The sequence below is a fragment of the Ananas comosus genome, linkage group 3, assembly GCF_001540865.1.
Source record: "Ananas comosus cultivar F153 linkage group 3, ASM154086v1, whole genome shotgun sequence".
NCBI classification, from domain to species: Eukaryota; Viridiplantae; Streptophyta; class Magnoliopsida; order Poales; family Bromeliaceae; genus Ananas; species Ananas comosus.
The window spans coordinates 14552805-14570565 of NC_033623.1; the positions used below are offsets into that span (position 1 = coordinate 14552805).

At 38.5% G+C, this 17761-nt stretch overlaps 2 protein-coding genes across 3 annotated transcripts in view; one reads left to right on the plus strand and one right to left on the minus strand.

Annotated features, from left to right (window-relative positions):
* The window catches only part of LOC109707078 (putative cis-zeatin O-glucosyltransferase), a 19800-nt gene extending 15407 nt beyond the window's left edge, over window positions 1–4393 (minus strand). Inside the window, exon 1 of the mRNA XM_020228152.1 lies at window positions 3000–4393. Within this exon, the coding sequence (XP_020083741.1) occupies window positions 3000–4283 (1284 nt within the window). The 5' untranslated portion in view covers window positions 4284–4393. The remainder of the gene's footprint in view (window positions 1–2999) is intronic.
* On the plus strand, window positions 11010–17227 carry LOC109707751 (AT-hook motif nuclear-localized protein 9). Of its 2 annotated transcripts, XM_020229275.1 has the most exons (6): window positions 11010–11393; window positions 11581–12297; window positions 13036–13103; window positions 13849–13980; window positions 16039–16200; window positions 16650–17227. In XM_020229275.1, exons 2-6 carry the CDS (start codon window positions 11832–11834, stop codon window positions 16872–16874), a joined length of 1053 nt encoding a protein of 350 aa, XP_020084864.1. In that variant the 5' UTR covers window positions 11010–11393; window positions 11581–11831; the 3' UTR covers window positions 16875–17227. The 2 variants fall into 2 exon arrangements, with proteins under 2 accessions (XP_020084864.1, XP_020084863.1); XM_020229274.1 differs by having other exon boundaries at window positions 11010–12297.

Below are 17761 nucleotides of genomic sequence, written 5' to 3' on the forward strand. Positions count from 1 at the left end.
TATATATATATAATTATATATATATATATATATATTATAAATTTGTATACATGCTATTACATTACTTATCAATTTATTATATAATATAATTTTTATATATTTAATTTATTAAATATAAGTTATAATAATAAATATATTATTATATATAAATAATATATATATATAATAAAAAAATATAAATATTTCTTTTCAACCAAATAATATACTTTATTGAAAATTTTTTTCTTACAAATTAAATGCTAAAAGACTTAAAATTTTTTCTATGAAGTTTTTTTTTATTGAAATATGTTTTTTTTTTTTTTACAGTTTTATATAGAATCAAACGCCCTTACTGGTTTCTTTGTTTTTTTTGTACGGTGCTATTTAAAGAGGTCTCACATATTATATAAAATTCATCAACTAAATACAAATTTAATACAAAGAGAACTTTATTTAAACTTCAGAGATCTTAGTGCTCTTGTGTGTATCATGTAAACTTAATCACCTACTTATTTGCGCAATAAAGGCATCAAAGTCGGTTCTAGATGAGCCGCCGTCGGCCACAGCGCCGCGCACGGCTTCGCCAACGCCTTCGCCCGCCCCTGATCTCTCGGCGCCATCATCAACCATAACTTTCTTGATCGGCGTCTTCTATCTCCGCCGCGGTCACGGTCTCCTCCCGACGCGCCAGTCCCTCCACGACGCGACCTTCAGAGTACTCGCTAACGAACACCGCGTTCCTCGGCTGGTCGAATGCATAGGCCACCGCACGACGGCACGCCCATCTTATCGCTCCATGCACGAGTTCCACCGCAGTGGCTCACGAACGCTGCGGTTGCCTCGTGGCCCGTATCTCCAGCTGCGGCCGCCCAGTCCCTTATCACAATTCCTCTCCTCTACTCTTCAGCGAAACCTGCGGCAGTCTGCCCTCCCGCCGCTTCCGCCCTCTGCAAAATGTTGCCCCGGTCGGCGTCACGCAGCACCCAAATGAAGCGGCGATTGCTGTTTAGTAATGCGATCGCCAGCTGCTCGATCTGGGCGTCGGGCAGCGTCGTGGTGGATCCGAAGGACCGTAGAGCACCGAAGCCGGCGGCTGCTTGTCGAGCCACTCTAAGCAGTCGTGCCGCCGCGTTGGCCGTGTCAACGGCTACCGGATTTCAGCGGGGCCCACCGTGAAGAGTTTCTTGTTGAGAAACTGCGGCTCGTGGGGCGAGCGCGTCGACGAACTCACCCTCGATCTCCCTGCACGTGTTGAACAGCATTCGGAGCTTAAGTCGCTCCATTCCGTCTGCGGCTGCGTCGGCGAAAGCAAGAACTCGTCGGTCATGCATCCGAGGTTGGGAAGGGAAATCCACGCCGCGAGCTCCGCAGCAACTCCCTGCACGCTATCCCTCGTTGAGGTGCTGAGATGGTTACAGGCCGGGATGCACCGGAACGCATAGGACTCAGCGTTGGGAATTCCCGCAGCTTCTTCGGCCGCAAAAGGAGAGAGAGGTTCGTGCACGACTACAAGGCGCTGCGCTGTGGCGAGAGGCATAGGAGAGAGAGGAGAGAGGGCACGCGCTTCACTGATAGACTCGAAGAGAGGTTGGACGTGGGCGGGGATTTGGTGCGGCGTCGGGTCGGGGATGGTGTGGGGAAAGGGGGGAGGGGAGGTCGTGGAAATGGATGGAGTGGAGGGAATTGGGGTCGCAGCCGTGGAGGCGGACTTGGCTTGTAGAATGTGGGAGGCGGGGGCGGCGTAGTGCACGGGGATGCCACTCCGAGAGGAGAGGTTAGGGCGAAGTGAAGCAGTTCGTTTAGATGGCCTGCTGCCCGGTAACGGCACCACGACACCGCAGTTGATGCTTGTTGTTTCCGCTTTTGGTGCTCCCCGCCCATATTTTGTGCAAATTAGGGGGTTGATGAGAGGAGAGGAGGCAAGACGACACAATTATATTGAAGGTGCTGTATCCGAGTTATTAGTTTTATCGTACCCCCAACCAATTTAACTTTGTCTCTTAGTAGGTTTGAGTACTGAGAAAATTATATAATATATTATATATATATATTATATATAATATGAACTAGGCTGGTATACTATCAGTAGCACGGAGGCCTCCGTGCTACAAGTTGTTTTCAATGATGGCGGCTTCTAAATCGACGTCAGCTCGTTAAACTTGATCTACACTATTGAAATACTTGGAAACTAAATTTCAATATTTTCGGCATCATTTACCAATCAAACGAGTAGTCTAAAAATGAACGGCTGAAATGAAAATCTCATAAAAAACAGTGATAAAGAATTCAAATTTCAAATCAGAAGTATTGCGTCTTACTATTGATGTTATAGAATTTTCTATTAAATTTTCATCTAATTTGGATACTTCTACACCGTTGAACTTAAAAACGCATCATATGATCTACATTAAAATTGTAGATTTTGGAACCTTTGATCACTAGCCAAATGATGTCTGAAAAATTATGAAATTTAGTTTCCAAATACTTTAATAGTGTAGATCAGTCTGACGGAGCCGATCCTCGATTTGAAAGCCGCATCATTTGAAAACAACTGGTAGCACGCGAGGCTCCTTTGTACCGATAGTATACCAGCCTAGCTCAATATATTATATATATATATATATATATATATATATATATATATATATATATATATATATACATATATATATATGGACTAGGCTACAAATTAGTTCAAAATTCTATTGTTGTTATAGTTTTTTGCCTTTGGCATCAATTCTTTTCATTATTTCGAAATTATTGGATTAAATAATTTATACCAGTGTGAACCAATCAACCCTGTGGGACCCTCAACTCTAATCCGATTAATATCATCCTGACCATACAGTTTTTCATCCAAGAGGTTTAAAACTTGGTAGCAAAAAAATGTTTTTACTTTATTGTATTTTCCAGCTTAATTCTATTATATTATATATAGTCCGACCTGAATACTATCACTAGATATCTTAGAGTTTAGGGGTTTACTTTATTTCAAATTTCACGTTAGCGCCATCATCAACCATAACTTTCTTGATCGCGTCTTCTATCTCCGCCGCGGTCACGGTCTCCTCCCGACGCGCCCAGTCCCTCACCACGACGCCGACCTTCAAGTACTCGCTAACGAACACCGCGTTCCTCGGCTGGTCCGAATGCATAGGCCACCCGACGACGGGCACGCCCATGCTTATGCTCTCCATGCACGAGTTCCACCCGCAGTGGCTCACGAACGCTGCGGTTGCCTCGTGGGCCAGTATCTCCAGCTGCGGCGCCCAGTCCCTTATCACAATTCCTCTTCCCTCTACTCTTTCAGCGAAACCCTGCGGCAGTCTGCCCTCCCGCCGCTTTCCGCCCTCTGCAAAAATGTTGCCCCGGTCGGCGTCACGCAGCACCCAAATGAAGCGGCGATTGCTGTTTAGTAATGCGATCGCCAGCTGCTCGATCTGGGCGTCGGGCAGCGTCGTGGTGGATCCGAAGGACACGTAGAGCACCGAAGCCGGCGGCTGCTTGTCGAGCCACTCTAAGCAGTCGTGCCGCCGCCGTTGGCCGTGTCCAACGGCTACCGGATTCAGCGGGCCCACCGTGAAGAGTTTCTTGTTGAGAAACTGCGGCTCGTGGGCGAGCGCGTCGACGAACTCACCCTCGATCTCCCTGCACGTGTTGAACAGCATTCCGGAGCTTAAGTCGCTCCAATTCCGTCTGCGGCTGCGTCTGGCGAAAGCCAAGAACTCGTCGGTCATGCATCCGACGTTGGAAGGGAAATCCACGCCGCGAGCTCGCAGCAACTCCCTGCACGCTATCCCCTCGTTGAGGCTGCTGAGATGGTACGAGGCCGGGATGCACCGGAACGCATAGGACTCAGCGTTGGGAATTCCCGCAGCTTCTTCGGCCGCAAAGGAGGAGAGAGGTTCGTGCACGACTACAAGGCGCTGCGCTGTGGGCGAGAGGGTGCATAGGAGAGAGGAGAGAGGGGCACGCGCTTCACTGTAGACCTCGAAGAGAGGTTGGACGTGGGCGGGGAATTTGGTGGCGGCGTCGGGGTCGGGGGATGGTGTGGGGAAAGGGGGGAGGGGGAGGTCGTGGAAATGGATGGAGTGGAGGGAATTGGGGTCGCAGCCGTGGAGGCGGGACTTGGCTTGTAGAATGTGGGAGGCGGGGGCGGCGTAGTGCACGGGGATGCCACTCCGAGAGGAGAGGTTAAGGGCGAAGTGAAGCAGTTGGTTTAGATGGCCCTGCGCCGGTAACGGCACCACGACCACCGCCAGTTGATGCTTGTTGTTTCCGCTCTTTGGTGGCTCCACCGCCATATTTTGGTGCAAAATTAGGGGGTTGATGAGAGGAGAGGAGGCAAGACGACTACAATTATATTGAAGGGTGCTGTTCCGAGTTATTAGTTTTATCGTACCCCCAACCAATTTAACTTTGTCTCCTTAGTAGGTTTGAGTACTGAGAAAATTATATATATATATATATATATATATATTAATTATTATATAATAATAGCTAGGCTGGTATACTATCAGTAGCAACGGAGGCTCCGTGCTACAAGTTGTTTTCAATGAGCGGCTTCTAAATCGACGACAGCTCGTTAAACTTGATCTACATCTATTGAAAGATTGGAAACTAAATTTCATATTTTTTCGGCATCATTTACCAATCAAACGAGTAGTCTAAAAATGAACGGCTGAAAAGTAAATCTCATAAAAAACAGTGATAAAGATTCAAATTTCAAATCAGAAGTATTGTCTTACTATTGATGTTAAGTAGAATTTTCTATTAAATTTTCATCTAATTTGGATACTTCTACACCGTTGAACTTAAAAACGCATCATATCTACCATTAAAATTGTAGATTTTGGAACCTTTTGATCACTAGCCAAATGATGTCGAAAAATTATGAAATTTAGTTTCCAAATACTTTTAATAGTGTTAGATCAGTCTGACGGAGCCGATCCTCGATTTGAAAGCCGCATCATTTGAAAACAACTTGGTAGCGCGGAGCCTCTTTGCTACCGATAGTATACCAGCCTAGCTCTATATATATATATATATATATATATATTATATATATATATATATAATATATATATATTATATATATATATATATGGACTAGGCTACAATTAGTAGCAAAATTCTATTGTTGTTATCAGTTTTTTAGCCTTTGGATCAATTCTTTTCATTATTTCGAATTATTGGATTAAATATTATAACCCAGTGGGGACCAATCAACCCTGGGGGACCACTCAACTCTAACCGATTAATATCATCCTGACCATACAGTTTTTCATCCAAGGGTTAAAAACTTGATAGCAAAAAAAATGTTTTACTATTAATTGTATTCCAGCCTAATTCTATGTATATATATATAGTCCGACTGAAATACTATCGATAATATCTAGAGTTTAGTACTATCAAATTTTTCACCGTTAAATTTCATACTTTGATTATTTTTACCCTTTAGATTATGATGTTCAACCAACTACTTACTCAATCCTTGGAGTCCTAACCGCATATTTTTCAATCCAAAAACTAAAAACTAATAGCACTAATATAGATTGAAACTATTGATAGCATTTTACCTTAAAAGTGAGAGCTTAAGATGCGGAAATAAGAGTTGTTTTAAGATTGCTCGCTATCCATTGGTTTCTCAAGGATTATATGTATATATTATACCGTCCAATTTTCCATAAAGGCTGGCGCAGTCCTAAGTTGTGTGGCTCATTATTATTAATTAACGGAGCAAAGTTGGAATGTGCTTTTGAATTTCATTCAACATAAACAGTTGACTTCAATGCTATGGCTACAAGCATAGCCTATCTCACTTTACATTAAACAAACGATCGGTGATGTCACGGAATGCGTCCCTCCACTACGTGTAAGTTGAAAACCAGTAAAAAAGTTATCAGTAATTTGTGTTTTTTTTTGGGTTAATTACATAAAATTTTCTATAAATATATTAAATAGTAAATATATTCAAATAAAATTTAATTTTTTATATTTATTTTTAATATTATTAAATATAATCTTATTGTTAGAATTCATTAAAAAAATTAGTTAATTATAGATAAAATATTTAACGCTGGTTAATAAATAAGATAAATTAATCTTTTTACCACTTTTATATTATTTGTGATGGCAAAAAAAAAAATTCTTGGAAATTTTTGAAAGAAGTTTTCTGCATAATTTTAACAGTTAGTGTTTTAGGAGAAATATATTTATAATAGTAAAAATATAATTTTACTTATCTTCTTAAAAAATAAATAGTGATATGATGATAACAAATCAGAGATGCAAACAAATATGAATATTATTTTAATTTTATAGGGATAAATATGAAAAATTAAATTTTTTAAGAATATATATTTATTATTCGATATTTTTATAGAAAAATGTATGAAATTAACTTTTTTTTTTATTTGCATATACAACAGGGGCTACTCCATTGAATTGAAGCTTTGTTTATATAAAGATATCACAGTGTGTGTTACGGGTAATTTTCGCTTTTAAATAGGATACACAATGGTATTACAGGTGTGAACCTCAAATTTTCTTTATCGCTTTATTATTATTTCACTACAGAATTTATTTAATTTTGTCATTATCAACATCTTTTTCAAAATGGTATCAATCTTTTGATACCGATCATTTTTAGCACAAGTGGTAAAGAATTTGATAATTAGTACTGGAGGTCTCAAGTTTGAATCTCATTTGATTCATATTTACGACTAAGTTTATTTCTAAAAAATAAATAAAATGGATAGTATGCTACATTTCTTAAAAAAAAAAAAATTTGATGCTTTTCCAAGAAGAAAAAACTGAAGTCTTTTTAAGTAACCGCCTCTTTCAATGGTCCTTTTATTTATATATATATATATAGTGTAGGGCTAGAATACTTTTACAAGTATCACCCAAGTGATACTTGTGTGTTTTTAGCCATTGAATCTACTTTTTGATTACTAATAGTCCTTAGATCAAACACTATTTCACCTACCACCACCTACCACCATCATCTCAACCTCACATCTCTCCATCCAAGGGCTAAAAATACACAAGTATCACTTGGGTGATACTTTTACAAGTATTCTAGCTCTACTCTATATATATATATATATAGAGAGAGAGAGAGAGAGAGAGAGAGAGAGAACATGTTAAGATTTCGCCACTTAGACCAAGTACTACTATTTGTTTAGGATAATTTATCTGTAGTTCATATAGTAACAAAATGATAATTCAAAGCTGAATAAGATCCGCTTGGAGTGGCTAACACAATGAATCTTTGGCAACTTGCGCTTGGAGTGTGATTGTGTATCCCTGGGGTCCCTTGGCTACTTTCGTGCAAGTTTCTACTTGTATTTTTTTTGTGTAATTTCGTGCACGTTTCTACTTGTATCTTTTTTGTTTAAAGTCTGCGACAACTTGGTCGCATCTGTAAGCCCCTCAACCCGTAATACAAATAGGGTACATCCCTGTTTACTCAAAAAAAAAAAAAAAAAAATTAATAAAATGAACAAATGCCGCATACAGTAACCCCACTGCATTAAAAAAAAAAAGAATGACAAATTAATCTCCCAAAGATTAGAGGCAATATTTATTAATCGCAAAATGATTAGAGGCAACAGTTATAGTTAATTATTTCAGCTGATTTTGGCTTTATAAGGTCATGAATTTTAATCTTTGTCTTAGCAGAGTCGTAACGTTGTAACACGTGCTATAATTTTATATCATGTTTTAAATATACAGTAGATTATTATATTTTGTATTCTCCTAATATTTTTCGTATAAACTAAATAATTATTATATCACACAATCTTTTCCGAGTCTTGTCATATAAATAATATTAAAGGAATACAATTTCAATATTTCTTCTCTACACTTTGAACTCCGGACTTGTTTTATAAGTTTAGGTAAGAAAAAGATAAAATAATCATTAGTTTGAAAGGCTAAACCTTCAGGTCAGAGACAAAACAAAACTTACTACACAGCATGAAAGCTTCCATTAAAGATTCCTTGAACCAAACACTCAAATTATGTTTTATTTAACAAATCTAACCTGGGCCCAATCTACTCTAATTCGCTCGGCCCAATCGATTTGTCACATTCAAACTCGTCCCTGTTATTGGGCTCGGCGTTCTCACCGTCCACAGAACAAATAATAATGCTCACAATAATGTAGTTTATTTTATTTTCTTATTATTAGTATTTTTTTTTTAATGATCACTCGTCTATCTATCGTGGAGTTTGACTCGGGTGCAAAATGCGCCGACAAAACAAAGATTCAAGGCTTGAGAGGAGAACCAGTCTCTTCTTTTGTATGCCTAACTTATTAATCAGATTCAAATCTTGTATCACGATCGATTAGTGTTTTCAACTAAAATGCAAAGGGCGATTTAAAATGAGTTTTATATTATATTTATCAGTGGAGCTTGCACCGAACATTGTTGTGGAATGGTCCAATTCAACTTATCAAAGGGTCTGTACTCGCACAACTAACAGGCTAGAATGATTTGGAAATTTAACTAAACTTTCAATTTACGAATAGAAATTCTGCAAAAACTTAGAAAAATGGATTCCATATTTCATTTTGTGCTGCGTTCACACTTCTCTTCTTGTATTTTTGTTGCTTGCCGTTTTGCATGATTTTTTGCTATTTGAATGATTTATTATTTGTTTTTATACGTCATGAAAAATGATTCTGTTTTATTATTAGGTAATAATCGCCTTTTAGATTACAGACGCCCTATACTAACAAAGAAAGGTCCTTTTCTTTTGTTCACGGGAGAAGAACCACTCCTATGTACTTATCACCTGGCTGAAAACTTATCATATTATCAGAATTTAATCAACCCAAAATTCTATTGGCATGATTTTTTTTTTCCCCTCTAATCTGTTGACTATCTCTTCCATATTTGAATACCTTCAAATCCAGAGATTCGGATAAAATTTTTTTAGAACGAAACAAAATTTGAAAATTTAAAAGCAAAATAAATCACACACCTCATTAAGTTGTTTTAACGATTTCTCGTTGAGTGCTCCTTTATAGAGTGACGATCCAAATGTTGAAATTTTCTTTTCTTTTTTTAGAGAAAGAGGTTAAAAACTATTGGCTTCGTTCAAAATTTTTTTTTTTGTAAAAAAATATAGTTAAAAATATCAAGTAATTAGACTTCAAATATAATATATCGAATACCAACCATTCAGTTCTTAATCAAATGCGTCAAGTGCGGCCGGTAATATTGCATGATCCCTATCATATCCGGTTGGGGAATATTTCCCACCATACGTTAGAATAGGAGACAATGACATCTAATAAATGAAAATGATGGTGCGAACTGCAACCGCACACTTGAGGAGGCTCAGCTAGCCCACGTTTTATTGGACCTTGGTGCATCTTATGCGTCCAATAGCTAAGCTGTTAAAGAGCTGCGAGATCGTTTTCAAGGCCCTAGTGGAGTAATGAAACAAGCACGAAAAAAGATACTCGAAAAATAATAATAATAATAATAACAATGATGATGTAAAAGAGGAAAAAATATATATATATTTGTGTAATTTGAAAGCTAAAGATGCGCCTCAAGGTACGTGATGATTTTGATGGTGACATTTGAAGTTTAAGTTCTTAATTTCTAGACTAGATTTTATTTGTAGTCATCAAAAAATAAAGTACGTAATATTCTAATTGTGAAATTTTAATTTATAATAGTTTTTAATTTTAATTCTTTAGGTTGATGCATTTAAATTTTATAATTTAATGAATTTAAATAAAATTACGATAAATTAAACTTCGGGAAAAAAAAAGTTATCCGGAGTATAGCTTGAGAACCCACGAAATTTAATCTAGCCTAATATAAGTTTGTATTGCCGAGAAGGATTTCATATTTAATGTTACAGAATATATGTTGAAATGGTATAGGTTAAAGAAATGACTTCTAAATTATCTTTTCCTGCAACATACGAAACAAAGAAATATGATTACCTTTAAAAAACTAATATTATGTTTTTTTTTCCTTTAAATTCCCTATGAGTTTTATTGCAAACTCATGATTTTTTTTTTAAAAAAATAAAATTTAAGATTTATTCTAATACTGTATTATCTAAATATTTAAGCATATTGACATGAAATCGTGTCAAAAATTTATCGACACGATGCTATATGTGTGCTAAGTGCTAACACGTAATGATATGAATTTTTTTTTTTACCAACAAAATTTTTTAATTGCTTATTATATATTTCTATCAAAAATTTTAAATTATATTAAAAAATATTTATTAATTTTTAAAAAGAAAATTTATAGTTATGTCATTGGTACAAGAATTATATCACAACGGTATTTTATTTATAAGATATTAGTATAATATATATGGTCCATCAGTCCATGTCACTGGACGCTTAAATTTTTAATATAAACAAATAACGTAGTAAAATATGGTTCAAAAATGGTTTTGGTTTTAACACTAAAATCTTACCGGATATTTGGTACGTATTTCATGATCTGCTGAGAACCCGATCAGACTCGAGTTCGAATCCCATTCACACTCCAAACAGTGATTTCTGGCCGTCGGTTCGATCCGACGGCCAGGAAGACTCGCGGCCGTTTTAAAGCGAATTTTTTAACCTCGTGATCGCTGGTCCGGAAAATCTCCGCGGGGCCCCACAACACTCCAGCTGTCCTCCAACTCTCGGCCGCGTCGAACCGGAGCGATCACGTGCTCCCGCCTCACCCCCCAGAGCTCGTCGCGGGGCCCACGCCCCGGTCCTCATAAATATCTTTACTCCCCCGTCGCTCTCGGCCGTCCGATCGAAATCCCACGGCTCATATTCATCGGGGCCCCACTTTAACCATTGCTCGTCCGTGCAATGCTGTTCGGGCCCGGACAGCGAATATCCTAGAACCAATTATCCGTGCTACTTATCCATTTATTCAAACTCGTACTTTTTATTTATTTATTATTATTTTTATTTTACTTGTTTTTCAAAATTTGAAAAAAAAACTTCGAAAAAAAAAATCGTTTTTGGAATTATCCTGCTCACCGTATCCGCGGTACGCTGCCCATCCCACCGTCTCCTTCGCGGGGAGGGCGAAGAGCGACGAGAGGAAACGTATACTTTGACTCACTCTCTCTCGCGTCCCCCTTCTCTCTCTCTCTCTCTCTCTCTCTCTCTCTCTCCTCGAGCTACGTTCACCTATACAATCGATGCTATTTTCCGCAGTAGCAATTACTCCTCGCTGTTACTCTCTATCTCTCTCTCTCTCTCCCCCCCTTTCGAGAGAGCGCCATTTCTAGAGAAGTGAGCTCGAGAGCGATTTCTAGGGCTTTTCTAGGGTTTTTCGAGAAGGTCTTGAGGTTTAAGATCGCGTTTGCTCGTTAATTTCTGCACCGGAGGGGTTAGGGTTTCTGCCATTTTGCCCTAGAAGGTAAGCTTCGGAAGCTGGACCTTTCCCTTCCTCTTTTTTCTGTGGAGTATAGTTTTGGCGTTTTCTCGCATTTAAAGAGAGGGACGCGTAGGAAGAAGAGAGAGATAAAAAGAAAGAGAAAAAAAAGCTAGGGTTTTTTGGGCAGAAACAACTAATGGGGTCGCAGCTTTTTTATATGGGGTCTCAGGCTTTCTCTGTCGTGGTGTGGTGATGCAATGCGATCAATTGGAGTAGAAATTTGTGTTGCTTTGGGTCGCTGAAGCATCAATTAATGGGCTTTTCGCTAGGGTTTCCTCTGGGAGGCAAAAAGATTGGATCTTTAGTTGCTATCGACCCTCTTTTGACCTGAAGTTTGGGTCTTTTGGGGGTTTAGAGCGCGGGTTCCTTAGGGTTAGGGCTTTACGAGCTGAGGCGCGGCGGAAGCTCCCCGATCCATGCATGGATGGGAGGGAGGCCATGTCGATGTCGGGGCCCTCGTACTACATGCAGAGAGGGATGGGCGCCGCTGGACCCGGCGCACAGCCCGGCCTCCGTGGACCGTCGCCGGTGATCCGGTCCATGCCGAACCCGGGCGCGAGCTTGGCCATGCAATCCTCCGTTAGCTTCGGCCACGGGTTCCACGTAGAGTCGCCGCCACCGCCGCCGCCGCCTCCTCCTCCTCCTACGGCGCACGAGGTGGGTGCCGGCGCGGCGGCGGGAGAACCTGTGAAGAGGAAGAGGGGGCGGCCGCGGAAGTATGGACCGGACGGGTCCGTGTCGCTTGGTCTGTCGCCAATGTCGGCTTCGGCCCCCCAAGGAGTGTTGATGGGTTCTGGTTCGGTATCTGCCTCGGCCGGTCCTTCGCAGAGACGGGGAAGGGGACGGCCCCCGGGCACCGGGAGGAAGCAGCAACTGGCACTTCTTGGTGAGTTAGTTAATTGATCTTTGATTCTTCTGGACGATTAGCTTTCATTATTTTATTTATATGATTGTTAAGGAGGATGTTATTAGTTTATTGTAGAATGTCGTAAGTATTATATATTAGCTATCTTTATCGTTTACTGTGCTTGGAAAAGCTTCTTATTGGATATCTGGTTTACCTAGTAACTTCTCTTTAATTTTTTTTTCTTGATTTTTTATTGTTTATGTTTGATATGCTTGTCAATTAAAAAACCATGAAACATTCTTTTATATAGTCATCATTTAAAAGCATATGATTAATGATTAATACCCAACCACATTTAGTAGTTGCTGACTTATTTGGCTTCGCCCTTTTATGGTGCTAGCTTCTTTTTTTTTAAATTTTTCGGTTCTTATGTTTATTTAATAAGCATACAAGTTTCAAAGGATTAACCACTGCTACTTTTAGCATCTTTTGATACTTATAAATTATAATAATAATAATAAAAAGAATCATAATGCCACCAGTGTTTCTCCATGTATCTCGGCGAAACGCCATTCTATACTAAAGTCAAAAGATGTTATTAGTTCATTCTTATTAGCTATTCCCGTAATGCCATCTTCCAATACTTCGTTTAAGCATCTGGAAAATTCTGCTTGGGCTTTTAATTCTTGAATATTCAATTCAGGTTGCCTTGTGCTTTTCAGTGAGATTTCCAGTGATCTTTTCAATAACGAACTTCTAATAATTCTTTGAATTCAGGGGAATGGGTTGCTGGATCAGCTGGCATGGGGTTCACTCCACATGTCATAAGAATTGAACCTGGAGAGGTATTATTTGCACCGTTCTTCTTCTCGAGCTGAATGGTGAAATCAATCTGCATTTGTTATTTATGTGTATATTTTTCAGATTTATTTGTTTGTTATGGATTTATATCTGCTCTTATTTTTTATCGCAAGTAAGTTGTTCACTTATGTATGATGCGTGATCTTCTCTTAATCGATAACATGTTTTAGAGTCATCAGAGAGCTGAATTTCCTTCCGCATTGTGGTCTTAAGACTAATTATTAGCTGCATTTGTGCCTTTGATTTCACAACTCACAGATTTACTTTTATATAATTTCTGCATCATCAAAAATTTTATAATTGCCATATTCTACGCATTAATAATTGCAGAGACTTTTCAGGAAAAACAATGATTGTGGAAACTCATTCAATTCATAATTTTGTTCTGATTTCGGCTAAACAGTAGTTGATATCATGATTAAATAGAATTCTGCGGTCTCAATTGAGTTCTGGGAATCTGTGAAGTTATACAATAATTGAGAATCTTTCAAGTCTGTGTACTACAGTGCTTATGACTTCATTTAGCAGAAAGGATTCTTCATTAGCCCTCCCAAGTCATAATGTTTTCTCCATGGCTTTAGTATCTTGAGTAACTATTGAACTTTTTCTTCTTTTTGGTCTATCACAAGTATCTATTGTGGAGAGGATGGCATATTTGCTCTATTGATGATTTAATATATTTTGTCCTTCTCGGTGTTAATTCAAATATTCTTTAACTTCTGAATGTAGGATATTGCTTCAAAGATAATGTCATTTTCACAGCAGGGTCCAAGGGCTGTGTGTATCCTCTCAGCAAATGGTGTTGTATCTGCAGTGACCCTCCGTCAGCCAGCATCTACTACTGGAACTGTTACTTTCGAGGTCTACCATTGTTCTGTATTTTCCTGCATTAGAGCAGTAGCTATTTCTATTCTAATTACATTGTCATCTAACTGAAATGTTCTCTTAGAAGCTGAGTGGTTAAATTTTCAATGCTTAGATGCCATTCCAATAAATGGAGAGACTTAAGTAGTATACTACGTAGTCGTTGATATGTTTGAAAGGTTGAATTATTGTATAATTGGAAGGACATATTTTCTTTATGGTTAAATTACAAAAAACCATCTTGCACTTTAGCTTTTGTCTCAAGTACCCCCTTGCATTTAAAATTGTGTCAATAACCCCCTTGTACCTTGCCTTTGTCTCAAATAGGTTAAAAAATTTAGGATGAGTGTTGAATTTAGTTGTAAATTTTTGTAAAAACAAAATTGCAGGTCAAGTTAGTTATAATTAGCATAATAGAATAATATAAATTGAATAAACTTGTTCAATAGGCTATTAATTTTGTTAGTATTAAGTATTAACTAAATAGGAGAACTACTTATCTAATTTTTTGTCTTTTTGAGTTGCAAATTCGATAGATGTTTAGATGTGGAACAATGTGATATTCCAACTCGTTTTAGTTTTACAACCTAATCACTGGTTATACAAATATTTTGGACCTATTTGAAATAGTGACAAAGTGCCGATAGGTAATTTATGCAAATTTTAATATAGAGAGGTAAATTGACATGGCCTAAAGTGCAAGAGGGACTTTTGTAATTAAGCCTTTCCTTATTTATGATATTATGGTGGATGACACTGAGAAGTAGTTAGGGTGCTGAGAGTAACCTATGGGGCATCTAATGTAATTTCTTGCGCTAGAGAATTCATTCTCCACCAATATTCTTGTGATTGATTAGTTCGCTGATTTGTGAGACGAAATTTGCTGTAGAGGTTTGTAGTTGTAGCCATAGTAAGTAGTCATAAGTGGCTAGTACCTGTATATTATGTATTTGAATACCATGATATCTGTTCCATGTTACTCTTTTAAACACATTTTATGTGATGGAGCATACGAGCGGATGTGGATTTGATGCTGTCTATACAAACTGGAAGTTTGTTGGCAACAAGAAGATAAAAAGTTAGTAATAACTATTTTTAGCTTCACCTTTTTTTTTTTTTTGCCTTTTGGCACCTGACCATGTTGGATTGCAATAGCTAACGATCACAAGAGTAGGAAAGTTCGCCTGCTGGCAAATCCGCCACATAATATTTGTTTATATAAACGAAAAAAGGCATCTATTCCAAAACAAGGCCTTAACTTATGATTGTGTGCGCTAAGATGGCATTTCTGGGATCCAGTACAGGTCCATTAATATCTATCCAATTTTGTTTTTTTCCTCCTCCATTATCCATCATCAATTGCACAGCATGCCTCTCCTCGACCTTCTGGCTTACTATTTATGTCAACCCAATTTGACCCAATTAGGTAAAAGGATCTTGACCGTGGTCCAATCAATTTATAAACTTATGCAGGGTGGCCTTTTTGTTGCTGTAAGTGAGAAGTTGATTATACCTTATCCATTGTGTAGTTTTGTTTTAATATTGAGAGAAAATTAGTTTATTTATTGCCTTATCAGAATCACCCATATATTTCTAATGCTTGTTGAAGGAGATAGGTGGGCGTTATTCCACATTAGTCATCAATTAAAGTTATAGTAACAAATCACAATTGAGCGACTTAGCTTTTACTTTTTTTCCCTGCAAATTTTGTTGGTATGCCATAGCTCTAATATTGGGGCCCGACTCTCTGCACTTCTAATTTTCTAACATCTTTAATATACTCCTATTCTAAGAGACTCGGGATGGTACAAATGTTTCACAACTAGAGCCTATGCCATGACAGCAATACCTGTACATAAGAACCTGAACAACTTATCTCTTTTGGCAGGGTTGAGTCCTCAGAGGATTTTACCTCATTTATAATCAATGCCGAAAGACCTCTAACTTGTCATCAATGCCAAAAGAACTCTATTTTTTACTTTGTTGGTTCATCTACTATTTTTCTCTTCCAATTAATTTGTTTGCGTAACTCGTGCTTTTCCTATCATTTTGCAGGGCCGTTTTGAAATTCTTTGCTTATCAGGCTCTTATCTACCATCTAATACTGGCGGAACACGTGGCCGTACTGGGGGCCTAAGTGTATCTCTCTCTGGCGCTGACGGTCGTGTACTCGGCGGTGGTGTTGGTGGACGGCTAACAGCTGCAACCCCTGTACAGGTAACATATATTACTTTATTTCTTTTACTACAATCTTCTAGGATAACACATTTGGTGCTAAGTTTTAGTGCTTCAGACCCTAGTTTTTAAGCAGCATTGAGTGCACTAGCGAGTCGTGACAATGGTTCGAAGTTTTATCAATTACAAATTTGGATTTGGGTCAAATATTCAGAAAAAAAAACGACTTTTGAACTGTACAAGCATTCTTCTATGTATTGTTTTTGACTGAAACGCCTGTAAGTTGTATTCTTTGAGATCTGATCAAAGCTGATCAGTTTTGGTCGAAGCTTCCAAATGTTGTTCTCGAGTACACTTGGAGATTATAGCATCTGGCAATGCAATGAATATATTCACTCTCTTCATTGTATCTTGTGCAGCTTACTGTATTTTTTTAACCATATGGATTTTGTCTGTTTGGAACATGCAAATTTCCATGCTATGAATTCTAGGTGATTGTCGGAAGCTTCATGTACGGCGGAACGAAAGCGAAGAACAAAGCAAGCAGCAGTCAGGATCCAGGTGCTGAACCCGACTCACCTATTGGTGCTACTTCTAGCACACCCACTATTACACCGCCCAATCAAAATCTGACGCCTGTGATGGGAGGATGGTCTTCTTCGAGGCATTTGGAAATCAGGCCAGGCCATATTGACATTGACTTGACTCGCGGGTAAGAGGAAGTTGTGTACTTAACTGTGCTGTGTGTATAACAGGCGGGCTTTGTATTGATGGGGGAAATCGGAAAGTATAATCTTTCCGATGGCTCTTGAACTTTGCATCGTTTACTTTGAAAGTTGTGCTAACTTCTTCTTTTTTTTTTTATCTTTGTTGCACCTAATTGAAAACTGGTTCTCACATCTAGCTAGGTACTTATTCTACTGTCGCTTTTCAGTGTGTACAACTCTTATTGAATTGCTATATTCTGCTGTTACTGTTATGAGCTGAAGTAGGCAAGAAACAGGAAATTGGCCTTTTTCTGTGACTAGAGACCTGAAATTGAAGTTGAGATGTACATTTTGTTTGTCAAGTCTCTTTCTATTGTTGTCCAAACTCGGTGATTGTAGTAGTTAAATGTGTTTCATGTGATCTATTTTTTTACCCCATGCAGCAATTCATTCCCTGAACCGCTTAGATTTTGTCACGCTATTCTGACGGCTAGCATTACTCAGATGGGTCTCGTTTGTTTGAGCCGAGTTGCCTGGCCTGTGTACGGTTTGAATTCTCGTTGCTCCTAGCCTGCCATGTTCCCTCGTCATGTGCCTCTGCCACGGCAAAGTTTTACAACAAAGCTTGTGCAGGATTCTTGATGTTCATGATTGCCATTTTGTGTGAAAAATAGGGTTCTTGAGAAAGAGCGGCAAAATAAAACAGCCATAGAGTGTGGCGAACTCTTGGCTTAGACTTAGTTTGGGCTTGAGGTCTATTTAACGTTATTAGATAAAATGGAGTTGAGGAAAAAGCATATAAAGGTATGCTTCTACGTTCTTCGGTGGGACCGTAGAAAATATATCGTAACCGACTCATCGTGATATGCAGAACGCAATATTACGTATGAAAATAA